This window comes from Ovis aries, chromosome 1, assembly GCF_016772045.2.
Source record: "Ovis aries strain OAR_USU_Benz2616 breed Rambouillet chromosome 1, ARS-UI_Ramb_v3.0, whole genome shotgun sequence".
Classification (NCBI taxonomy): domain Eukaryota; kingdom Metazoa; phylum Chordata; class Mammalia; order Artiodactyla; family Bovidae; genus Ovis; species Ovis aries.
In genome coordinates this window covers 179,546,040-179,572,046 of record NC_056054.1, presented here as the reverse complement: position 1 = coordinate 179,572,046, position 26,007 = coordinate 179,546,040, and the positions used below count along the sequence as shown (strand labels likewise).

General features: G+C 43.0%; 2 protein-coding genes across 12 annotated transcripts in view; both read right to left on the bottom strand.

Moving 5' to 3' along the window:
• Positions 1-27: 27 nt before the first annotated feature.
• On the bottom strand, positions 28-15,960 carry ZDHHC23 (zinc finger DHHC-type palmitoyltransferase 23). Of its 4 annotated transcripts, none has more exons than XM_004002929.5 (5): positions 15,725-15,960; positions 14,948-15,142; positions 8,702-9,412; positions 6,958-7,125; positions 28-4,861 (listed from the first exon to the last, which is right to left on the bottom strand). In XM_004002929.5, the coding sequence occupies exons 2-5, from the start codon at positions 15,088-15,090 to the stop codon at positions 4,594-4,596; spliced, it is 1,290 nt and encodes a 429-aa protein (XP_004002978.1). In that variant the 5' UTR covers positions 15,091-15,142; positions 15,725-15,960; the 3' UTR covers positions 28-4,593. The 4 variants fall into 4 exon arrangements, with proteins under 4 accessions (XP_004002978.1, XP_042087580.1, XP_014947937.1 ...); XM_042231646.1 differs by having other exon boundaries at positions 6,958-7,116; XM_015092451.3 differs by having other exon boundaries at positions 14,948-15,123.
• A 708-nt stretch (positions 15,961-16,668) lies between these two features.
• Positions 16,669-26,007, bottom strand: part of GRAMD1C (GRAM domain containing 1C) — a 98,417-nt gene continuing 89,078 nt past the window's right edge. For 6 of the 8 annotated variants that reach the window (XM_027980053.2, XM_042231617.1, XM_027980055.2 and 3 more), the window contains 4 exons: positions 25,652-25,709; positions 23,694-23,804; positions 23,187-23,292; positions 16,669-17,080 (listed from right to left, as the gene is read on the bottom strand). In XM_027980053.2, coding sequence (XP_027835854.2) covers positions 16,979-17,080; positions 23,187-23,292; positions 23,694-23,804; positions 25,652-25,709 — 377 coding nt within the window. In that variant the 3' untranslated portion in view covers positions 16,669-16,978. Of the gene's footprint in view, positions 18,332-23,186; positions 23,293-23,693; positions 23,805-25,651; positions 25,710-26,007 lie in introns of all 8 variants that reach the window. The other 2 variants (XM_060417887.1, XM_060417892.1) reach the window with 1 other exon arrangement.

Sequence of the window (26,007 nt, the reverse complement as noted above, 5' to 3'; positions counted from 1 at the left end):
AGGAGACAAACCAAGAAGCATCAACTATTTTCCTTAAAGAAAGCACTTTATTTTCCATTTAAACAACTTGGTCATGGTACATTATTTTACATGAATGGCAGTCATTTTTTAAATCTTCATTTAAAAGGCCTTGTGTCTGAGTCTGAGGTGATAAGAGGATATGAATACAAGTATAAAAACAGTGCAAAACGTTTAGCCCACAGCCTCCAGATTTGGCTTCAGAAATCCCCTCTAACGTTGCTGAGTTAGTTACATTAAATATGAAATATAATATTAAATAAATTTTCCTGGGCTTCCTCTAGTCTAACATCAGATCCAGAAATGCAGTCAAATGAAAAGGCTCAGAAGCCCTAACAACTCAAACCGTCAAAATCATGCAGACTATAGGATCACAACAGGATGAGTTTGTGAGTTCTGTAACACAGCATCTTGTCAGTGGCACCATCTGAAGAAACAGCGGATTTTAGTTGCATCCATAACTAGAATAGACTAGCTGTGGTTTTAAAGCTTTGCTCTTAAAAGTATGATTTTTCTAGAAGTAAAAGATGCTATCAGGAAGGTTAGAGTTGTGACAAGTCACAGGCCTGACGGAAATAGTCACAACCCCTAAAGGTCTCTGTTCAACCAGGTTTTGACCTGCTGCTGATACTACAGTGAAAAGGTTTGTGCCAACTGAAGTGGGAATAACTATCCATTAGAAACAGGATTAAATGTAGCTGATTTTGCAGAAAGTTTGTATTAGTCACAACAAACATCCACATGAACGTACTGAATTTCAAGTTCTCATTCACCACCTGCATCACCTTTGTGATGTTTAATACAAAATGGCACACTTGTCAAGCTGCTGATGAGAAAACCATTTTCCAAACAGGTGCCTCAAGCAAAAGTCTCCATTATCCATTTCTTATTTGAGGAAATGCTTTTTAAAATACAGGATACCAAAATATGGCTAAAACGAAGTTGTCATATAAACCTACTTACCTAATTTAGAGACCTTAAACCTCACAAAACATTAATTTTTAAACATCCTGGTTAAAACTGTGCTTCAAGATGTCATATTTTTGCTTATATAAGTTGAGTTTTATAATAAAAAAGTAACATCCTACCCAAAGAAAATAGCCTATTAAGCAGATGGTCCCTCTTACAGAGAACCTTACCAGCATTGTGTCTTCTGGCAGTGGAAGATTCTAGTATAGAAAATTTTTTCTTGCTAAAAATTTTACAAGTACCAAGGACTATTGCATAAGAGAAAGTCCGTAGCAGTCTTTCTGCTAGGCAGATGGTACAGTGGAAGACAAGTACTTCATTCACCAAAGGAAACCAGCACTACTTGGAAAGCAAAGATTTACCGGATCCTAAACACACACACGGGTGGCTGACATGAGAAGGGCAGCCCAGCATCCCCAAAACACACTTAAGGCTTGACTTCAGCAGCATCAGAGAAACCTACCAAAAAGGCAGTGTCAACGGATGGTCAGCTCGCTTCAGGTGTGACCAGCAGTAACCACAAAGTACTCTGGGTAGCATAAGAAACGTTTTTAAGTATTGAAGGATCTTCTCCCTTTATGCAGTCCTGATCATTAATGGTTTCTCCCTCTGATCTTCCAAGTGGACCCCTTTCTCTTCCCCAGGAAGAGGACACAGTGGCATGACCATAATGTAAGTGGTCGGATCACAGTAGATCATTTAGTAAACTCCATATCCAGTATGTTTAATAACAGAGGCTGAGGACGTGGGGTGACAGGGGGAGACCCACTTTGTCTGCACTATATTGGGGCAAGCCTGCTCTTACAGCCAAGAAACTGTGGGCTTCAGGTTTGCTGGGCAATTCCCCACGGTTACCACCACCTTTCTCTGGGGCTCATTCACTCACAGAGGCCTTGTCCTTTAAAAGAACAAAATCCCTCATATGGTTCCAGATGGTAAAAAGGCTTGAAAGTCCAGGAGTACAGCTGAAGGACGCCCCAGAGTCACAGAAACTGCTCACAGATAGTCCCTTGGCTGCTGCTCCTTTTGGTGCAAATACTTCAATAGGCTTTTACCTCCACAAAACCAGTGAGCTTTGCAAAGGTTTGTGCTTGCTTCTGTAAAGTGCCCATCATGAAGTTCTCAAAGAACTTCAAACAAGCACCTTAATTCCAATCAGCCAGAATAATATGCAAAGAAAGTCCTTATCTGAGTGAGGGGAAACAGTGAATTGCCCATCCAGGTAACCCTATTGGGGGTGTGTTGTTATAAAGATGGTGATCATTCCTCATTCTCCCAAACGAGTTTGGTCTTTTGAGTACTCATCTTCAGCTGGGGGCTTCCCAGGTGGCGCCAGTGGTAAAGAATCTGCTTGCCAATGCAGGAGCTGTAAGAGACGCAGGTGTGATCCCTGGGTCGGGAATATCCCCTGGTGGAGGAAATGGCATCCCACTCCAGTATTCTTGCCAGGAGAATCCCATGGACAGAGGAGCCCAAGGGGCTACAGTCATGGGGTCACAGAAGGGACACAACTGAGCGTCTGAGCAGATACACATCTTCAGCACATTGTATTTTCACTGTTGCTAAAGATTTGGCCAGAGGCCAAGATTACGCACTATCCTAACATTTCTGTAAATTTTATTATTATCAATTGCTAAACAATCTGAGTTAGCTATGAATCTGGCATTCGAGAGACTACAATCCGATATTTCTGGCCACATGTGCTGTCCTTGACATTATTACTCTCTCTTATCTCCAACCCATACATAAAGGAATTAGTTATATCAGCTCCAATGAATTCCAAATGAATGCCTGATTCTGGGCCAGGAATAGGGCATTACCATACAAACCACAGACTGCTAACATCCCCAGACTTGCTCTTTGGCTCATCATCAATGTAATATGGAGTCTATCATTCATTAAACAGTCCATCTCTGGGGACAGCAATGACAAGCTTGTATAAAAATGTGGTCTGTGTCTTGAGGAGAGCCTTGATTAATGGCAGGACTAGGGGTGGTGCCAGCTGCAGAGGTCAGAGATGTACAAGTAGCAATGCTTCTTCTCGACCTTTATAAACCTCTTGCTACAGCAGCACACACAGAAAGACTGAAAAAGCTGGCAATATTTTTCCTATGTTAAGCTGTAAGCCAAGGCAAATTTAAGGACTCATGAATTCTTTGAGGTTCTACAAAGAAGTACAGGTACAAAACCAAGTATTTCAAGAGGGTATTTTCCCCATGTGAAATCAATTGCCTCGTCTTAATTCTGTGGCAGAATGGGCCCAGCCAAATGGTTAATCCTTTATACATTTTCCATTTTGAGATATGATTAAAGAAACAATTTAGGAAGAACTAGGGAAGAACAGTAGTCTATTACTTATTGGAAACCACATATACCCTGTTTCTTCTCTCCCAGGGAGACACTTCTATCTTGGGCAAGGTGAATGAGAAGAAGGTGCAAGTTAAGTGGGAAGACATCAATCAGCCGCTTAAAAGAGAGCTCATGCCAGAACAATGTGAACGCCAAAAGACTGGTTTTTGCAACTTAGTGCTGTTACTGACAGTATCCGTATTACTTACATGAACAAAAACATCAAGCCCTTGATATAACCAGCCACCCTACCCAGAAAGAGTGAACTGTTTCCCATAGGAGTGTCTGTTCTTGTCCAGTTATTGTCACAAGTGTGCAAGCACCTGACCAGGCAAAACATGGGAAGAAGAAAACATTGATGCCTCCTGGAGTTACTGGGAGTAAATCCAAGCAGAATAAATACATAAGAAGTAAGGTAAATATAAGAACTCACCACCTAAACTCATGGCCACTATACATTATACTAGTAATCATTATGCTTAAAATCATCAACTATCCTTTCAATATCAGATGACAGCATAAATCCATCTGGTCATCTGTTTGAGTAGTTAACATCTAATACTTCAGAAAGAGAAATTCCCCTAACTGTACAACATGTTATTTGAGGATCTGTTTTTCACTCTGAAATGCTGAAAACAGATTACTCCAATAATACTAGCTTCAATATTCCGACCTACAAATATTTTTTCCAGTCTTAGGATTCTCCTAATAATACTTCATACCTCCTTGCTGCTTTAGTTGTTTTTCCATGTTTTCTACAAACCTCATCCCTCACGGGACCCCTGCCCCTCAACAACCGCTCTGTGAGGTAGCCAGGGCAGGCATCAGTACCCACTTGACAGGTGAACCTGAGTCTCGGCGAAGGGACTTGACTGAGGATCGCATGGCTATACAGAATTGAATAGAGGGACTAGAAACTCTCCTGATCCAAGGCTCTTTCTCCCACAGTAATGGGTGGGAACTGCTTCTATCCATTTGTGCATTAGCAATCCACAACTTATGGTGACTTAGTTAGTTAGTAAGGTGAATGGAAAGGAATGGCTCTACTTTTACCTCTTAGATATAAAAATCTCTTTAAAGTTATGAAATCAGAAAAATTCATTTCTTCCCAGTCCAGCGCCTAAACCTGAGCATGGCCCTATAATGCCTTTAGGAAACAAGGGATAAACATGAGCATCCTGCATGTACCGAAGTGTCCGACGCAAGGGAGCAGAGGGAGGAGCCACCCCCCCACCCCGGAGCCGTACAGAAGGCACTTCAGACAATGTCCTCGGCAGGGTGGTGGAAGGGGTGCGTGCCCAGGGTGGAGAACTGGTGCCAGTTCCGCAGGAAGCCCCGATTGTACTGGCCTGTGTCCACGATGAGCCCGCAGAGCAGCCGGCGCCCCGTCTTCTGTCGCAGGGCCTGCTGCACCTCCCTCTCGGTCACATTGTAGCTGATGTTTATCAGCTGGATTAGGAAGATGTAGGCCATGCTCCCCGTGATGATGACAGAGTACCACACGCAGGTGAAGCACAGAGCCGAGCTGGGAGCGGGAAAAGGCAGGTCAGGGCGGTCAACGCTTCCCGTTGAGAAAGCCGTCCCCGTGGTAACATTTTACACACACAGTACTTACTCCTAAGGACTCTGGCACCTTCCCTGATTACCCCACCTTTCCCATCCTCGGAATGCCAATAACCTGCTTCATTTATGACTATTAAGAGGTCCTATTTTATCATTACTGGTGCCCCCTTTCCTAGGGTGTGAAACGGGAACAGCAAGGACCGTTTTGTTTGTTTTGCAGCCCCCATACAACCACCACAATACCTGACACAACACCACTCAAAATCTGTTTGCTGAATGAATAATTCCTAAATTGTTTTCAGTGCAGAAGAAAATAAAGGCACTGTGAGATTGCCGAAAATGTCCCTCAAGGAACTGTGGGTGGGAACCCAGGAGCAATGCTAAGGTTATTCATCTCCGTCCTCTTAGGTTGCTGAGCACAAGTGAGAGGAAAGCTCCCCGCATAGGCAGCCCTTTCCTGGTCAGCTCTGCAGGAGCATCAGGAGCACAACCACGTTTCAAACCCCACTGCCTCAAACCAAACAAAACCCCATGGGGCAAGAAAGCCCCTTCCAGCTCATCTGATGTCTGCTAATTGGTTATTTTCGGTCAACATTTGCAAATGAGTTAGCTGGAAACTGGTTCAGAATCTTCACTGTTAAGCTGAAAGGACCTCGGGGATGATTAAAGCACTACGAAGATGAGGACAACTAAGACCCAGGGAGGAGACATGAATCGTTGGTCCACAGCACTGAGAACATAGTAGCTGGACTATGTTCCTCATTTCATTTATGAGGCCCACAGAAGGTCTAGAAAACTCATGCGTAACATACTCAGTACTCATTACTAACATACTCAAAACTCATTACTAACATAAAAGGACCCTCAAGGTCCTTTTGGAGAAGGCAATGACACCCTACTCCAGTACTCTTGCCTGGAAAAAGCCATGGACGGAGGAGACTGGTGGGCTGCAGTCCATGGGGTCACTAAGAGTCGGACTCAACTGAGCGACTTCACTTTCACTTTTCACTTTCATGCACTGGAGAAGGAAATGGCAACCCACTCCAGTGTTCTTGCCTGGAGAATCCCAGGGATGGGGGAGCCTGGCGGGCTGCCACCTGTGGGGTTGCACAGAGTCGGACACGACTGAAGCGACTTAGCAGCAGCAGCAGCAAGGTCCTTTGCTTTCTTCTCACTCTTTGTTTTCAAGACATCCTGCTTTGTCTGCTCAGGCGCTTGTCTGTACCAGTCCATGGACAGCTCTGCTCCTTGCTATTACAGACCTAGACATTCATGGGCATTAGAATAGATGGGCCCTCCTCAGGTTGAGAGTGTCCTTTCTTCTTTATGTTGAGTCTTCATAGGCTGTGAAATTCTTTAGTAACTACTATTCTCAGTGGCTCGTGATACACGTCCTAAAGCAGAGTTTTGCGTGAGGAGGGGTGTGAGGGGGCTAGGCCAAAGCTAAAGAAATTCCAGCTTCTGTTAAAACATGGCAATCCTCACACTGTATAAATGGTCCCCAACCTAAAAACACTGAAGGAAATTTTGACCTAGATACTACAGTGATCATGAGTGGTGATTTAAAAAAAAAAAAAAAAAGTAGAACAGAAAAAAAAAATCAATGGAGGTTAAATAGAAAAGAAAGGTTACAGAGATTGTAAGCATTTCAGAAAAGGGTCAGAAGCAATAAATTAAGACTGGGCTTCAGAGCATCAGAAAGCAGCAGTGAAGTGAAACGCCCCCTGATACTCATCCCCAGAGACTGAGAGTTATTGCAGTTTCACTGTCGCTGCCTTTGGCATGCCAGTGGTCTCTTGAAGTCCCTGAGTAAGCCTGGTCTTACCTGGAGAGCACTAGTTCCTCACTTTTTAAGGTTAGCGCTCCTTCTGACATCAGCCGAGAAAAACGCACATATTCACTGCACAGCTGTGTACTAGCAATTCTGGGGCTACCCAGCATCCCTAGAACCTATCCCGTGTTTTGGGTGAGAACCGCTCACCCAGCCACAGATCACAGCCCCTTATGCTGACTGCAAATCCACTCCCTCTTCCCAGGCCCCTTGTATGGGGATCTCACCTGTAATTTGCATAAACTCCAGGGCAATAGAAGAGAGCTGTGAAGACACTTCTGTCTGTACAGATGGTGTCCAAGGTCAGCGTTATCCCATATATCGAGGTGAGCAGGAAGACCAAAAGGGCAAGTATAAATGCTTGATGGTTTGATTCTCCGACACAGCTATTTATCCTCAAAACAGCACAAGGGGGAAGAAAGCAAACATATCTTTAAAAGTTCTCTATGTAACTCAATAAACAAGAAAGCATTTAATACAGGGATAGTATACCTTTCAGTTATTAAAAAAATATATGTTCTCTTGTTTTCCACTTTTAGGGAATTAAAATTTTGTCTGCTGAGAGATATACTCTTACATTCTCTAATCTTTGCAAAGTGAAATCATCTCATTAGTTTAAGGACAAGAGTACGTGAAAAGTAAAACATAGCTAAGAAATCTTTCTAGATATTAGTAAGTGAGGTCTGTCGCCCAGTGTTAAGAGTTAACACTGTCATCACTGCATAAGGATAAGATGGCATCAGAGTTATAAAAACTTAAAAATGCTAAATCAGAAGTATTACACAGTGTGGGAAAAAAATCCCTATTAAATACACATATTAATAAAAGACCCCAGGAGGTTAGAAACGCAGTGTGGGGCTGGAGAACAGCTCAATAGTATGCAGACTACTTGTCACCTACAGAGTTTAGTTCCGTGTCATGGCCTTTTGCAGGGCACGTTGACGGGCACATCAGGATAATCCAGTGGGGAGAGATCTCATAAGCAAGGCTGTCAGGCCCTCTGCAAACCAGCGCTTGCAAATCGACCACCACCAACCCGCACGCACATACGCAGGCATGCATGAGAATAAATGATGACGACAGAAAAGAGGAAAACCTAAAAATGAAAATACCTGTTTACTCTTAAAGCCCCAGAAAAACAGCTGTCCCTGTTCACAAGCCTTGAACTTAAGTCCGCTTCTGTGCTGTCCGGGCGGTCAGCACCCTTTTCCACATCCCCTTCTAAGGGGGAGAGTGGAACATGATCAGAATGCTAGGTGTAAAAAGAGTAATTCACTGACTGTGACTGCCTCAAGAGTGAGAAAGTTGCAAACAAGCTACTTAGAACATTCATATCTGAATGAATCACTCCCCTTTTAAGATTTAGTCGGTGAAGCTGCAACATTTTCTTTAAAAGTCACACTTCACATCTTACGGGCCTCAGGTGTCCTCATTTGTCACTGGGCAGCAGAGAAGTGACCCCCAAAAGCCCACTTCTGCACAAATAATCAAATAGGGAATTATCTGGCAGAGCCTTAAGTCAAGAATGTAGACCAGAAATCACTGGTACATCTAAATGATGGACGAATACACAGTCAGAGAATAAGCCACCTAGAGGTCCAGGAACATGTTCCTAAGCTCTGTGAGGGAGACACACCTATACTACTTCTAATACATTCTTTTTTTAAATGTCATTCAACTGTAGATACCTCTCTCTTACAAAGGAGAAAATGAGGGGCAGCTAAGATGAGAAAGCCCAAAAAAAAAAAAAAAAAAAAAAAACCACCTTCAGGAAATGACTGAAAAGAACTAAATTTGTGAAGCTCGAAAAACTGATGACTAAGTGGCAACATCATATACAGCCCACAAATATCTACAAGGTGTAAAGCTGGGAAGGGGAGAGATGAGGATGGAAACAAAGGGAAAGCACATCCGGCGAGTCTCATGAGAGCTTATGTAGGCTCCGCGAGCCTCCAGATCTTTCCAACATACCAGACACAGTGGTGATCCATCCTCCTCACACAGATGCCGCAGATCCGGCAGTGCCACGCCCGGGCTGGCCGCACCAGCTGGCACTTGGCGCACCAGTCCTCCTTCCCTTTGGCCGGGCTTCCGGCCGATGTCCTAGGGGAGTCCTTAGTCTCGTCCTTGGGTGCGCGGTTGTTGAGACCGCCTGACAGATCTGCGCCGGGGAACCCCTTGGGCTTCTCAGGCCCTTTTCTGTTCAGGCATTCAAGCTGGCTGCCACTTAGAGCCCTGTCATTGGGTGCTGGGTTTCTGAGGTAACCTGGATTCTTCTTGGCTCTGTACAAGGCGAAGAGGATGAGCAATAACCCACAGGAAAGAAGAGCCAGCCGAGTGGGCCCCACACGCCCCTTGGGGACCACTTCCTGCAGGAACACGTAGTACATGTAGCCCAGAGAGAACAGTCCGAGGCTCAGGAAAAACAGAGTCTGCTCTTTCCTCCTGTGAGTGAGGTAGTAGTACCACAGAGCCAGCACGGGGAGGGAGGTCAAAACCACCGCCCCAAGCAGAAAATGCCAGGAAGCCACTCGGAGAAAGACAGGCAGCAGGAACAGTGGGGGAAGGATGCTAATGTTAACTTTCTTGGCTCCCCTAAGCCAAGGAATCCGGAGGCGGTCTGAGATTGTGTCCATGATCTTTTCACAGGTCTCAGGCTGCACGGACTTACACGTGATCCATCTATTCAGAAAGAGCACAGAGAAGGCCCATGGTACATGTTTGTTGAATTAAAAACCACCCCACACTGGAGGCCAGACAGCAATGTAAATGGTAAAAGGTGCCAAAGGCCAAGGATTTGACTTCTTTACTATTAAACAAGAGCCTTACAGATTCATGTATAATTTTTTAATTCAAATGAGAAAATGTTTAGATATTTAACAGAACTATTTCTACATGGAACAAATACACGGGAATACACACAAATTCCACCTAAGTACTGTTCAGACTTGGGTAGGTGTCGAGACATAAAAATCTCAAAAAACCCATTCACAATCTAATTGTGAAGACAACACGGGAATCCAAGAAATATTATTAGATAAGTGACAAAATAATAAAATCGCCCAATGAACTATACAGGCCAAACACTGTAAGGTATGCTCAGAAGAGAAGACACATTTCTGGGTGGAGTCATCACAGGGGTCTTTGTGGGAAAAGGGAATGTGCTGGGACTTGCTGGCTAGTATTCATCTGGGTGGGGAGGAAGGCAAGGAGGCGTTCCATGGAGAGACCCGCTGCTGCCGCTGCTAAGTCATTCAGTCGTGTTCGACTCTTTGCGACCCCATGGACTGCAGCCTACCAGGCCCCTCCGCCCATGGGATTTTCCAGGCAACAGTACTGGAGTGGAGTGCCATTGCCTTCTCCTGGAGAGACCTGAGTGCAGCACAAAACCCACCCTGGCCCTGGGGAGTAAACCAGTTCAGGAGGGCAGGGGATGGCATCAGGAAGAGTAGAGATCACACTCAGTTCAGTTCAGTCCCCCAGTCGGGTCCGACTCTTGGCGACCCCATGGGCTGCAGTACACCAGGCTTCCCTGTCCATCACCAACTCCCAGAGCTTGCTCAGACTCATGTCCATCAAGTCGGTGACTGCCATCCAACCATCTCATCCTTCTCCTCCTGCTCTCTATCTTTGCCAGCATCAGGGTCTCTTCCAGTTCTTCACATCAGGTGGCCAAAGTATTGAAGTTTCAGCTTCAGCATCAGTCCTTCCAATGAATATTCAGGACTGATCTCCTTTAGGATGGACTGGTTGGATCTCCTTGCAGTCCAAGGGACTCTCAAGATTCTTCTCCAACACCACAGTTCAAAAGCATCAGTTGTTTGGCACTCAGCTTTCTTTATAGTCCAGCTCTCACATCCATATATGACTATTGGAGAAAAAATGCTTTGACTAGACAGACCTCTGTCGGCAAAGTAATGTCTCTGCTTTTTAATATGCTGTCTAGGTTGGTCATAGGTTTTCTTCCTAGGAGCAAGCGTCTTTTAATTTCATGGCTGCAGTCACCATCTGCAGTGATTTTGAAGCCCTCCAAAATAAAGTCTCTCATTGCTTCCATTGTTTCCCCATCTATTTGCCATGAAGTAATCATGAATTGATCATGACTGGATGCCATGATCTTAGTTTTCTGAATGTTGAGCTTTAAGCCAACTTTTTCACTCTCCTCTTTCACTTTCATCAAAAGGCTCTTTAGCTCCCCTTTGCTTTCTGCCATTAGTGTGGTGTCATCTGCATATCTGAAGTTATTGATATTTCTCCCAGTAATCTTGATTCCAGCTTGTGCTTCATCCAGCCCAGCATTTCACATGATGTACTCTGCATATGAATTAAATAAACAGTGACAATATACAGGATTGACGTACTCCTTTCCCAATTTGGAACCAGTCTGTTGTTCCATGTCCAGTTCTAACTGTTGCTTCTCGACCTGCATACAGATTTCTCAGGAGGCAGGTCAGGTGGTCTGATAGTCCCATCTCTTTAAGAATTTTCCAGTCTGTAATGATCCACACAGTCAAAGGCATAGTCAATACAGCAGAAGTAGATGTTTTTCTGGAACTCTCTTGCTTTTTCTATGATCCAATGGATGCTGGCAATTTGATCTCTGGTTCCTCTGCCTTTTCTAAAACCAGCTTGAACATCTGGAAGTTCACGGTTCATGTACTGTTGAAACGTGGCTTGAAGAATTTTGAGCATTACTTTGCTAGCGTGTGAGATGAGTGCAATTGTGCGGTAGTTTGAGCATTCTTCAGCACTACCTTTCTTTGGGATTGGAATGAAAACTGACCTTTTCCAGTCCTGTGGCCACTGCTGAGTTTTCCAAATTTGCTGGCATATTGAGTGCAGCACTTTCACAGAATCATCTTTTAGGATTTGAAATGGTTCAACCGGAATTCCATCACCTCCACTAGCTTTGTTCCTAGTAATGCTTCCTAAGGCCCACTTGACTTCACATTCCAGGATGTCTGGCTCTAGGTGAGTGATTATACCATTGTGATTATCTGGGTCATGAAGACCTTTTTTATATAGTTCTTCTGTGTATTCTCGCCACCTCTTCTTAATATCTTCTGCTTCTGTCAGGTCCATACCATTTCTGTCCTTCACTGTGCCCAACTTTGCATGAAATGTTCCCTTGGTATCTCTAACTTTCTTGAAGAGATCTCCTTATACAATATTCAGACTTAAACTGAAGAAAATAGGGAAAACCACTAGACCATCCAGGTATGACCTAAATCAAATCCCTTACAATTATACAGTGGAAGTGACAAATAGATTCAAGGGATTAGATCTGATAGATAGAGTACCTGAAGAACTATGTGTGGAGGTTCATGACAAGAGGCAGTGGTCAAGAAAAAGAAATGCAAAAAGGCAAAACGGTTGTCTTACGAATAGCTGAGAAAAGAGATCACACTAGTATGACTCAAATGACGGAGGCTGGTGGACAGGTGGTATTGTTGACTTTTTTGCATACTTAGGCTATTATGGAAAGGAACAGTTGAAGGAAGGATAACATCAATTTTAGAAATTTAGAATTTTAAAGAATAGGGCTAGACCTGGAAATGAATGGGAACTAATTATATGGGAGGCATACAGTTCAGTTCAGTTCAGTCACTCAGTCGTGTCCGACTCTTTGCGACCCCATGAATCGCAGCACGCCAGGCCTCCCTGTCCATCACTATCTCCCGGAGTTCACTCAGACTCATGTCCATCGAGTCCATGATGCCATCCAGCCATCTCATCCTCGGTCATCCCCTTCTCCTCCTGCCCCCAATCCCTCCCAGCATCAGAGTCTTTGCCAATGAGTCAACTCTTCGCATGAGGTGGCCAAAGTACTGGAGCTTCAGCTTTAGCATCATTCCTTCCAAAGAAATCCCAGGGTTGATCTCCTTCAGAATGGACTGGTTGGATCTCCTTGCAGTCCAAGGGACTCTCAAGAGTCTTCTCCAACACCACAGTTCAAAAGTATCAATTCTTCGGCACTCAGCCTTCTTCACAATCCAACTCTCACATCCACACATGACCACAGGAAAAACCATAGTCTTGACTAGACGGACCTTAGTCGGCAAAGTAATGTCTCTGCTTTTGAATATGCCATCTAGGTTGGTCATAACTTTTCTTCCAAGGAGTAAGCGTCTTTTAATTTCATGGCTGTAGTCACCATCTGCAGTGATTTTAGAGCCCCCCAAAAATAAAGTCTGACACTGTTTCTACTGTTTCCCCATCTATTTCCCATGAAGTGATGGGACCAGATGCCATGATCTTCGTTTTCTGAATGTTGAGCTTTAAGCCAGCTTTTTTGCTCTCCTCTTTCACTTTCATCAAGAGGCTTTTTAGCTCCTCTTCACTTTCTGCCATAAGGGTGGTGTCATCTGCATATCTGAGGTTATTGATATTTCTCCCAGCAATCTTGATTCCAGCTTGTGTTTCTTCCAGTCCAGCATTTCTCATGATGTACTCTGCACAGAAGTTAAATAAGCAGGGTGACAATATACAGCCTTGATGTACTCCTTTTCCTATTTGGAACCAGTCTGTTGTTCCATGCCCAGTTCTAACTGTTGTTTCCTGACCTGCATACAGATTTCTCAAGAGGCAGGTTAGGTGGTCTGGTATTCCGATCTCTTTCAGAATTTTCCACAGTTTATTGTGATCCACACAATCAAAGGCTTTGGCATAGTCAATAAAGCAGAAATAGATGTTTTTCTGGAACTCTCTTGCTTTTCCATGATCCAGTGGATGTTGGCAATTTAATCTCTGGTTCCTCTGCCTTTTCTAAAACCGAGGCATACAGAGCAGCAGGTTTATGGAAATGCTGGGAGCTCATCTCCAGAGAAGAGTATGGAGAGAAGAGAACTCAGGGGCAGCTCAGGTCTCAAGGGATGGGAGGCAGGAAGAGTTAGAAGGCTAATGGAAAAGCAGTGGTTTTGAGTGATGCAGGTTATGGAAAAGGCATCATTTCTCCATTCATTAGTCCAAAGTGCTCCATATTCTCAGGACGGATTTTACCTAAGTCTGAAGAACCTATACTTAAAGGCACCTGTAAGAGATTATATAGGGCCTTTTAGGTGGCTCAGTGCTAAAGAATCCACCTGCAATGCAGGAGACGTGGGTTTGACCCCTAGATCAGAAAGATCCCCTTGAGAAGGAAATGACAACCTACTCCAGTATTCTTGCCTGGGAAATAGACATATTGCCTATTGCCTATTCTTTCCTCCCATAGACAGAGGCGCCTGGGGGACTACAGTCCATGGGGTTGCAAAAGAGCTGGACACAACTTAGCACTAAACAATAATAAGACATTATACACACTGTCAAGGAAGAATTACAAAGGGGTTATGGAATACTAGACTACAGTAGTCCCCAGGAATGCTTCTCATGGCAAGATTAATGCACCAAGATGTAAGTCAGCAATTTACCATTTCAATGACTTTTTTTTTTTTTAACAGAAGTAATTACCAATGGGAAAAGCAAGTCTCCACCATCCTTATCCTTCCCACACTGTGCTTTCCATATGCTAACAATTTTTAAAAATATAATTACTTAGAAAATGGATAAAGACCAGGTTACTACTATTTGGTACAAAATTTTTTCAGTGATGTTAGAAACTGGCTCTTTGGATAGCTAATTTTCATCACTTGGGATAATGGTGAAAATAAAAGCCAAATGTAACAGCATCAATCAGGACAGGGCTACTGCTCATGCTGAAAACAACCCATCCAGGGTAGGATCGTGCCTCTGGCTGGATCACCTTCCCAGAAAGAAGGGTGAGACTGATTTTTCAACCCTCAAGGCCCTTTATGGTCAAGTGCAAGCCAGCCCCAAGGTGTCAGTCTCTGAATGCTGAGACCACCAAGAATGAAGGAACTTCCTGGTACTAATGTGTTCATTTTAAACTTACAGATTGTACTGGCCTGCATTTTATTTTTTTATACAATTTAACTTGTCTACTATTCCATTATCTGCCTGTTCTCTCCATCATCTTCTCCCTTTAAATGAGAAATAATAATTCCTAATAAACTGGGCTGAACAGACAGTTGTGCACTGCTGAGTAATAATTCATCTTTATCAAGCCTTCACACTTGACACAGAAGACAACTTTCAATTGGAGATAAGTAGAAACAGAATGAAGAGCAAATTCTAGCGTTCTGCATGGCTGAGCTCCAAGTATACATGCTAGTTCTCAAAAGGGCCGGTGGGGTCAGTATCAAGAAACATAGTGCTTACCTATCACACCCTTCGTCCAGATCTTGGCAATCACACAAACAAGCAGCCACGTGGTTCTTTTCCCCATTTCGATCTATGTACTCGCAACAGCACAGGGGCTCCAATTCAGGTTCCTCCGCTTTGGTTTTCTTCACTGGCTTCATAGCGCCCTTCTGGGTCGTGATTTCCACCTGTCACTACGAGGCACACGAAGCCCTCAGAAAGAAAAGTGGGACGAATACAACTCACATCTCGTAAACACATCCACGTCTATCTCTGATTAACCACCAACGCCTGAGAATTAAAAAATGAGAACGAGGGGGAGGTGGTCCCCTTTTCATCCGGATTTTCTGGCTGTCCTTGGCCAGACGCAGAGCTCTCGGGCTCTCGCTGCTTCCGAGCTGCCTTCAACACCAGGTACCCCATCCAGGACCGGCGCCGTCTGGGCACCAGCGGTTCCCATGACGACAGCCGACTACGCGGCCCGGGACAGCCGGGGCGCGGGCGGCTGCGCTCACCTGCGGGTGCGGGCTGGGGAGAACCGAGCCGTCCCCGCCCGAAGCCTGGGTGCGGATGGAAACACCCTCAGGGCTGCGGGCGGAAACAAAGCGTCTACCCGCTGGGGCCGACGACCCGGCTCGGGAGAGGAGCTCGGGCGACGCTCGGGGTCGCCGTCCAGCCCCGCTTCTCCGCAGCAAGCTGGGCGCGCCTCTGCCGCCCCCGTCAATCGCAAGAACGTGGGCGGACCGAGAACGCCACGCCGCCCAGCCCGAAGAATGACCTTGGGAGGGAAGTTACCTGCGCTCCGGAGCCGAGGTGCGGCTACAGCCAAAGAGGCCGAGGCGGAGAGGAGCAGGGTTGGCTTCTCCCGGGGCGCGGACGCGGCTCCGGGATCTCTGATCCGCGGGGTTACGGCCGCGATGACTGGAGTCTCGGGGACCCCGGCTCCGCTCTCCGCTGCCGCCCACCTGTGACCACAGCCGGCCGCCGCCCGGGCGGTGCTGCCGCCTCCCCGCGGCGTCCCCGCCGCCCCCGGGCGGGCGGGCTTCAGCGCCGCAGGTCCGTGAGCTTCCGGGTGCCCCGCCCCCGGCGCCGGGGATCCCCGCCCGCCCGCACGTGCGGAGGCCCCCCCCTGCCCTAGCGAAGCCCCTCCCCGGCCCGCGGCCCGGGCGCCCGAGGGCGCGGAGGAGCCGAGCTCGGGCTCCCGGAGCCGGTCCAGGCGGTCGGGCCCCCGGCTGGCCCCGCACCTCCGCCCCAGAGGCGGCCGCCCCGACCCCGCCCGTGCCTGCGGGCGGTGCGTGGGCGGGGCAGCCTCGGGAGCCTCGGGTCGGGGAAGACTCGGAGGCGGAAATACGGGAAACCCCGGAGCCCGGAGGGTTTCCGAAGTACAGGAGAGCCGTGGGTCGGCCAGTCTCACTGAGACACAGCAACAGGCGTTGGTGGAGCTCTCCACCGCGAATTGTTACCGACGTACCGCCCCCAAATTCGCTAACCTTCTCTTAAAGGCCCATCCCTGTCCTTGATCTGTTAATTATCCAACTTCATTTTCATGATTTACGGCAAGCAGTCTGCATTAGACCAGCAGGCTGCATATTAGAAATAAAAACTGCCCTAGGATGAGAGTCCTCTTTGGGTTTTAATTTTGCACAAAAATTTTCTGAAGCGTGTCGGCCCATGTATGTTTTCACTGAAACAGGGTTTCTAGTTTGGGGACGGTTTTACAGAAAAAGAAGAAAAACAACTTAGACATTTTGGATTTTATTGATCCTCAGTTTACATAGGCTCAAATACAGTTAATTGAATTTCTGCATACATATTTAGTCATAATTTATAAAGCAACTTTGGTAACTTTCTTCTGAGGTATTTTATGAAGTACAAGTTTTGAGGAAACATCACAAAAATATTCAGCTTCTCATTGACCATTTTCGTGAACTTAACAGAGAACAAGTTTTAGAGTGACAATCCAGTCATTCTTGCTCACAGTCAGACACCTCATAAATCCTTATCAAAAAACCTCCAGGAATGTACACTGGTAGGTAGGTTAGTTGGGATTCACCCAGAGAAACCTGGTTCTCCTCTAATCCAGTCAATACTTTTCTTTCTCTGTGGGCATCGCAAAAATGACTTTAGCAATCCCATGTGGCTTGGATGACTCTGGGCAAAAAAACATTTAAAGGCAACTGTTATTCAAACAGTAAGAATATATACAACTTATTCTGCAATGTCCCTCTCTTGTTCCAGAGACATAACTTGTATTAAGACACATATGCCTAACAACTTTTGAAAGAGCCAAAGCTCGCATCTGATTTACAGCTTGTCAGTGCACTTGTATTGGGAGATACTGGCCCCCAAAGTCTTCATTAAAGAGTTAAAGTTTGTGTCTGGCTTACAACTGACTGACTATAGCCACACGTGAATGAGTAAATAAAGCCACAGGAGGCTACTGAAAAGTAACCCACAAATTATTTTCAACCAGATGGCTCAAATCCATCATAAAAGTTTGCTAAGCTGAAGCCAAGCTTAGTTCAAGTATGCATTTGCTCTGACACTAAAACGCCCAGGTTTTACCATAATCTTTTTAAAACTCAGAGCACAGTTCTTCATTTTGAGGGTTGGTATCCTACATGTTTCCTTTTCTGAAGTGGACTCTTCTGCCATTTGCTGTATGAAGAGGCAAGCTAATTGCACCTCCGACAGAGCCACCTGAAGAAACACCTATTTCCTTCATACATGACATGGCTGAAGAATCTTCCAGATAATCATCAACATGCAGATTCAAAAGGTTCAACTATTGAATTTCCTTGCTAAATAGATGAAGACACTGTAATATTTACAGTACACAAAGCTATGTTATAATATATGCCTGAAAACTGATCCTTCAAAGATAATAATGATTTAGTGGTTTCTTCCATTGTCTTCATCTTCTTTAATGTTTACCTGTGAAAACAGCCTAATGGATGCATACTAATTCTGTGCTAACAGATAAAGTTAGAGCATCAAGCTTCAAACCTCACTGTGAAAATGAGGCCATACCACTCAGCTCGTTTTGTGTCATAGAACTTCAAATCCACAAAATATTTCACGCTTCACTGGAGAAATTCACAGCTTAGAATTATGTATAAGAAATGAAAGGATGGATTCTTAAGGCCGTCAGATGCTAATTCTTCAATAAATGTTATTAAAAAGAATGTTCATATTAGAAGTGTGAATAATGAGAAAATATTGAAATGTTCCTATGACCATTCAAATCCTTCATCTTCTGGTTTTCTTCAAGATGTTGTCTTTTGGTTCCACATATCTCTACAATTTTGGTCCTTAAGATCACTAGCTTTGGATAGTCATGCCAGTCTTGTTCTTACTTAGGAGATCAAAGGTTCTCTGAAGCATAATGAGTGAGCTCTTCAACTGCAGAGAAAAATTTTCAAAATCACATTGTTTAAATTTTTTCTGATTATTTCTATGCCAAAAGTTTGCATTTAATAAAATTGTCTCTACTGATGCCCAAATAAAAGACTGATTATAAAATGCCTTATTCCTTAGGTTATCTGTCAGTGTGAAAGGGCTCTTCCAGTTTGCTGCAGTACTGCACTTCTTCCTACAACATACCGCTGTGTACTCTACCTACCAATAAGTCCATTCATCAGAAGAGCCAAAGTGAAGAGCTTGTTTTCTGAAATGGTTTCTGAAGCTGCAGTGGTCTCCCCACCATCCCCTAAACAACTCAAGTTCCACTCCAGGCCTTTGCTTGCTACTATGCTCATGTTCATCTTCACCTATCTAAAACTGAGCCATCCCCACTGTTTCCCCTAATCATCCTGCCTCTAAACTCCTAAATTATTACTACTTACCTTGACGCTTAATTTTGTACTTTTTTAAGTAGTCTTTTATCATACACATGGACATCTGATATCTCTAATAAAATTCTAGACAACTTGAGAGCAAGAATTATGTCTTATTCTTTTTTGTAGTCATTTTTAAATTCATTCTTTCAACAAATATTTTTTGTTCACCTGTTACATGCTGGGCACTGTGCTTAGTCCTGGGGATATAATGGTGAACCAAATAGGCACTGTTCCTGCCTTCATGGAACTCACAGACTAGTGAGGGACTCAGAACCAAAACAAATAATCATGTCCATAAATATATACTTATACACCATATGATACAAAGTTTTTCACTTGAACAACTGGAAGATGATAGTATCATTTTTGAAATTATTTCAACTAGAGGAGAACTGAGTTTGGCTCAGGATGAAAATTGGATTCTGTTTTAGACACGATCAGTTTAGCACGTGTTAGCATCTAGGTAAAGACACCAAGGCAGCAAGTGGCTGTATGAGTCTGGACTTGGAGAAGAGGTCAAGATGAGACAGATGCTTTGGGAGCCATTGGCGTGTGTGGTATTTTAAGTTAGGGGAGTAGCTGAGATAACCTAAAGGGCAGTAAAGGAAAAGGGAACGGACTCTAACGCAGAAGCCTGCAGCACTGGGCCAGGATGAGGTCAGGTAGAGGAGATGGTCTTAACCAGCAAATAGCAGTTTTACATTATGCTAAGTGAAAGAAGCCAGGCATGAAAGACCATATATTATATGATTCCATTTATAGGAAATGTCCAGAATAGGCAAATCCATAAAAACAGAAAGTAGATTAGTGATTACCAGGAGCTGAGAGAGTGAGGGATGGGAGTGACTGCTCATGACTACAGGGCTTCTTTGGGGGATGATAAAAATGCTCTGGAATTAGACAGTAGTCCCTTTTCATTAGTATAATTACTGATACAATTGTGTTTAAGTCTGTTATTACTGATGTTCTTCGGTCACTAAGTCATGTCCAACTCTTTTGCAACCCCACAGCCTGTAGCCCTCTCCACTCTCCCCTAAAGCTCCTCTGTCCATGGATTCCCCAGGCAAGAATACTGGAATGGGTTGCCATTTCCTTCTCCAGGAGATCTTCCCAACCCAGGGATCGAACCAGTGCCTCCTGCATTGGCAGGCAGGTTCTTTACCACTGAGACATGGGGAGGCCCATGAGACGGTTAGATGGCATTACTAACTCAACACACATGAATCTGGGCAAACTCTGGGAGACAGTGGAAGACAGAGGATCCTGGTGTGCTACAGTCCATGGGGTTGCGAAGAGTCAGACGTGACTTAGCAACTGAACAATTAGATAGAGGTGATGGTTGCACTACCTTGTGTTATACTAAAAATTCTTTAAAAAGGGAATGCTATGGTATGTAAGCTATTTCACAATAAAGCTAGGTTTCTTCATGGTTCTAAAGAAGGGAAGATTAGATATATTTCAAGAAAGTAATGGTCAGCTCTGTCAAGTATTGGCACTGTAAGATGAAAACTCCAAAAAAGGTACATTAGCTTTAAAAGTCAGAGATCACTGGGAGCTTAGCTTGGGCAGTGTCAGTGGAAGAAATCAAGGCAGTGCACACTGCAGAGGGAGTAAGTAGATTAAATACACACATCCAATTTTTCTCCCTCCTGCAACCCCACCAAAAGCACAGTAAAGGGATTTTTTTTTTTTTTTTTTAAGGCATAAATCCACAAGGTAGAGCCAGGATGGGCGCGGAGGGGATAGAATAGGCAACAAGAGCAACATGACTTTGGAGACTGGAAGGAAGAAGGATGACTTGGCAGCCCTGAAAACGCTGAATCCCAAGCCAACAGCAGAAAAAGTTGAGAACCAATCAAATCTACCCTGAAGAATCCTTAAAAGCCTCAGGAATTGACAGGCCCCTTTCAGTTCAGCTCAGTTCAGTCGCTCAATCGTGTCCGACTCTTTGCGACCCCATGAATCGCAGCACGCCAGGCCTCCCTGTCCATCACCAACTCCCGGAGTTAGAAGTGGGAATAAAGAGGAACTAAAATAAGAATTACTGGATGAACTTTTCGACATGTGGCCTCTCCTACTACCTGGGCAGAAGTCTGAAGTCCTATGGCAGCCTGGCCAGGAGGATGCCAAGACATCAGTAAAGACAGCAGTATATACCAAGAATAGGGATTACACAGAAACACGTACACTGTACGCTCAGATTGTCCCATCACCCTGCCCTCCTCGATCCCTCTACTCTCAGTAAGCCCCTAAAATGCTGCCAGCCAGCCCTTAATCCTTCAGGGAGGAAACTGAAAGAGTCTTCTTTGTGGAAACTGTCCAGTCCAAGAGTAAAGACCTAAAGATGCTGACATCAGGATTTCTCAACCAACAGGCCAGCCAGATCTACTGAGAAGTTCAGGGTAGACCAGCCCAGCTCACACGTTAAGAACTTTGGATCCACACAGGCAGACAATTCCACACAATTCCATTTGAAAAAAAAAAGAAAATTCAGAGAAATTTGAAATTTAAAAAGTGTTAGCAAAAACTGAAAAACTCAGTAGAAGAATTTGAGGATTAAATGAGGAAATTTCTGGAAAGTAGAATAAAAAGGCAAAAAAAGCTGGAAAGCTGGAAAGAAAAGCTAAGGTTAGACAACCTATCCACCAGAAGGCCAATGCCTGATTACAGACACTATAGAAATCTCTACTCTTCAATTCTGGGAAGTTGTTGTTTGCTTATTATCTAAAATATATTTATTTTGTTGCTGTTCAGTCACTAAGTCATGTCCAACTATTTTCGACCCCATGAACTGCAGCACGCCAGGCTTCCCTGTCCCTTACTATCTCCCTGAGTTTGCTCAAACTCATGTCCAAAGAGTCAGTGAGACTTGAAAAGTATACAAATCTTATATTATGATGGGAGTATTAGTCTTTATTTTTCAAAGGTAATCCTAAGTTTTGATTCATAGAACCAGACAGCACATATTGATGACAAGAGAGAATGCTTATAGAAAACACCAAAATAACCCAAGGGTTTATTCTTCAATGGGGAACTGGTAAAATAATTATGCCATACATGTACAGTTGAATTCTACATGCTATTAAAAGAAGAAGTGCTTTATATGCTGATATAGAAATATCTCCATGTACAGCAATCCCACTGCTGGGCATACACACCAAGGAAACCAGAACTGAAAGAGACACGTGTACCCCAGTGTTCATCATAGCACTGTTTATAACAGCCAGGAAATGGAAGCAACCTAGATGTCCATCAGCAGATGAACGAATAAGAAAGCTGTGGTACATAAACACAATGGACTATTACTCAGCCATTAAAAAGAAAACATTTGAATCAGTTCTAATGAGGTGGATGAAACTGGAGCCTATTATACAGAGTGAAGTAAGTCAGAAAGAAAAACACCAATACAGTATACTAACGCATATATATGGAAATTAGAAAGATGGTAATGATAACCCTGTAAGCGAGACAGCAAAAGAGACACAAATGTATAGAACAGTCTTTTGGACTCTGTGGGAGAGGGAAAGGGTGAGAAGATTTGGGAGAATGGCATTGAAACATGTATAATATCATATAAGAAATGAATTGCTAGTCTAGGTTCGATGCAGGGTGCAGGATACTTGGGGCTGGTGCACTGGGATGACCCAGAGGGATGATGTGGCGGGGGAGGTGAGAGGGGGGTTCAGGATTGGGAACACATGTACACCCGTGGTGGATTCATGTTGATGTGTGGCAAAACCAATACAATATTGTAAAGTAAAAATAATAATAATAATAAATAAATAAAATTTTTTTAAAAAAGAGATAAGGGAATGCAGCTTTATGGTGGTGTCCTCAACTTCCAAATGTAGCTGGTTACCACAGTGACTGCCAAAGCAGGAAAAAGATCAAGAGGTTGTAAAGTAGGGTACAAAAATTGTCTAACATATCTTAGATTCTTATAGCCAAAGAAATTTTAGCATTTTAATTCCAATTAAATATATATATTTACTATTAAAAGAAAGAAATATCTCCATGATACACGATTAATAGATAAAAACAAAATAATGGGCAGTGTATACAATATCTACCATTTCTATAAAAAGAGCTAATGTTAAGCATGAAATCTTATATAGAAGAATCAATAAAAAGAAAGCAGTAGATGTATACATACTGATGTGGAGACACCTTCAAACACATTACTAATTGAAAAAAGGAGGGTATGCAATGGTAAGTATAGTATATTTCCATTTTTTAAAAAAAGTATTGATAAAAGTAACTATATACATAAAATGCATAATCCAGAAACTGGCAAGGTTAGATGCCTCTAGAAGGGGTATTTATTCAAATAATGGTAAAGTGAATATTTTCTCACAGCCAGAAAAGCAGCTGAATCACTGGGATGAGTACCAAGTACCATGGGACACAGAGGTACCAACCTGTTCCAGCATCACTATTGAGTCCCGGAGCACTCCTTTTAAGCGATGGGCCTGGCCTTTGCTCTTTTGAACAGCTTCCTCTCTTGACACCATATCAGAGGCTAAACTGAAAGAAAAATACCATCTTAAAGATCAGGAAATAGGGACTTCACTGGCAGTCCAATGGCTAAGACTCTACACTTCCAATGCAAGGGGCCCAGGTCTGATCCCTGGTTGGGGAACTAGATCCCACATGCCACAACTAAGAGTTTGCATGCAGCAACTAAAAGATCCTGCATGCTGCAACTAAGACCTGGCACAGCCAAATAAATAATTTAAAAATTTTTGACAGATCAAGGGAACGGCTTCTAGCCTTTTCCAGAAATCATTAGTCCCATAAATTTGCATGTAAAACAAAACAGCATATGACTAAAGAGAAGTTGGCAGACCAAACTCTCTAAAACTGGACTTAAATTTTCTGCAGCACAGGAATTATTGAAATAATAGGTTGTGGAAGGGAAGACTTACTTTAAAGATTTCTCTTCTTGGAGATGAAGACGGTAAAAGGACTGAGCAGCATATTCTATCTTTGACAACTTCAGAAACAGCATCACATTCAGCAAAACTAGCAACAGCAAACTAGACAGAGAAAATCAGACCTGGTTAGTCCACTCTCATTCAGACAGAAAGCATTGCTAATGCAGAAGAGACATGCAAAAGCTTAAAAAATGCCTATTACCCAGACTAGTTTCCAATTAGTTACTATTTAAATTAATTATTCCTATTTTATTGTATGAAATAATAACTTTAAGTACTAACTGGATGTTGAGGGAAAAGTTGGAAGGTAACTAGTGACAATGAAGTCCTCAAATAAGCAGGTTGGGATTGTCCCTGACGTCTCTCCTCTCTGCCAGGAATCCTAACCAGTGTTGATGTGCAACCACCAGCCTAGAAATCTACCACATTAGCTTTCAAGATCTATTTTGGGGTGCTTTTGTCTTAAGCAATTACACATGCATAGTACCGCACTTCAGAAAGGAAATGAAGATCAATATGGATTTGCTCATAGATAGATCATTATGTACCTCTTTTTCCCAGTGGAAACCAAAACAAACGCACATTCAGCAAAAATTCCTTCTGGTCCAACTTAGACAAAGTTTCAAATCCCAGACAGACATCAGTGGTATCATACGTAAAATGTTACTTGTTAAGTACCCTTACTTTGCTGGTATTCACAACAGCATGTCAAGTGAATGAATGTATCTCATTACATATATATATGCAAATACATAGGTGGCATCGTATCTCTTATTTTTTCCTGCTAAAATATTGACTTGCCTTAAAATATATAGTATTCACTTTTACCCATCTTGAAGATGAAAACTAAGGTAGTAGCAAAAAAATCAAATCTATGAAATGGCATAAAAATCAACATTTAATATCTGACTATAAATTTTCTGCAAAGTGATACAAAAGATCACAGATAATATATACTATTCAAAATTGTCACAGCAAACCAGTTTAAGCAGAATATGAAAAGCTTTTATAAAACTTGAAGGTACAACAAATTTTCTATGTTCTGAAGTCTACAATTAGAAAAAAAGGCTGATATAAGAATTTCTTTCCAAAAAATACACCCAGAGAGTATCATCCAGTCAGAACTAATTCAATTAAATCTGATGGACTACCCAATGATCCAAGTATAGCCGTGGAGATAACAGGAGTCTAAATATGACTGACAGAAGATTCCAAAAAAATACTCTGAGATGCAGACTGTTTATTCCAGTATTTCTCATCCTACAATCCTCAGATTACTTGCATCAGAATAACCTATGCAGTGTGTTTTAGAATACTACTGATTCTTGATCCCTACTGAAGACCTACTGACTCAATCTGTAGTATTGGAGCTGAGAAATTTATGTTTAACTTAATATTTTTAAAATTTTAGTTTTAAATTTTATTTATTGGCCATGCCACATGACTTGTGGGATCTTAGCTCTCAGACCAGGGATTGAACCTAAGTCCCCTGCATTGGAAGCACAGGGTCCTAACCCTTGGGGCACCAGGGAAGCCCTGAAATTAGTAGTTTAGCAAATGATTCTCATGTACAGTAAAGGATAAGGACCACTGGTCTAATATAATACAGCAAAATAGCATTTTGGGGATTTTACCTGCCTGCATATATCAATATTTTAAGTTTATGGTATTTCCCTAAAAACCTATGATGGTGAAAACAAATCAAATTAACTTAAAAAACAAAAACATTTACTGAAATGTTTATTTGGTATTCCCTCGAATTTAACAGTTCTGAAAATCATTCAAAACTACCAGCCTGAAACATATAAAATTACTGTTTCTGTAGGCCCAAATCGGTCAAATAGTAGTAATGTCTATATAATAATATACAAATATTTTCAAATCTTTTTGGAAACCATTAAAGGATAAGTGAGGGCACAGTAAAATAAGCTCTCAACACAAATACTTACAAAATACTCATCACCACAACAAGGACAGTGTTACAGCTTTCAATTTCCTTTTTCTTTCCTGCAAATTACAAAAACAGAAGGCTATCTGAGACTCGGGGTTGTGATTAAAACTGGTAAAAGTTTAACTTCATTTGAAAAATACTGGAGAAGAAATTTGTAAAATTATTTGTAAAGACACAGTGAGTTAAGGTGAATTCCCTGCACCCTTCTTTGACTTCTGATATTCTAAGTAATATTAAACAAATCTACAAAAAGAAACCTTATATCAGTTCTGCAAATTTGACCTATATTACAAATAAATTTGTTCTAAAATTAAGTAAGCAATTCAATATATCATGAATGATCTCTAAGTTTCA

What these genes read in the sequence shown, in the direction of transcription:
- ZDHHC23 (XM_004002929.5), bottom strand. Translation starts at nt 15,090, where the DNA reads ATGAAGCCAGTGAAGAAAACCAAAGCGGAGGAACCTGAATTGGAGCCC. An exon ending in ATGGATCACCACTGTGTCTG is followed by an intron (nt 7,126 to 8,701) that starts GTATGTTGGAAA and finishes TGCTGTTTTGAG; the next exon opens with GATAAATAGCTGTGTCGGAG. An exon ending in GGAGTTTATGCAAATTACAG is followed by an intron (nt 4,862 to 6,957) that starts GTGAGATCCCCA and finishes TCCCGCTCCCAG; the next exon opens with CTCGGCTCTGTGCTTCACCT.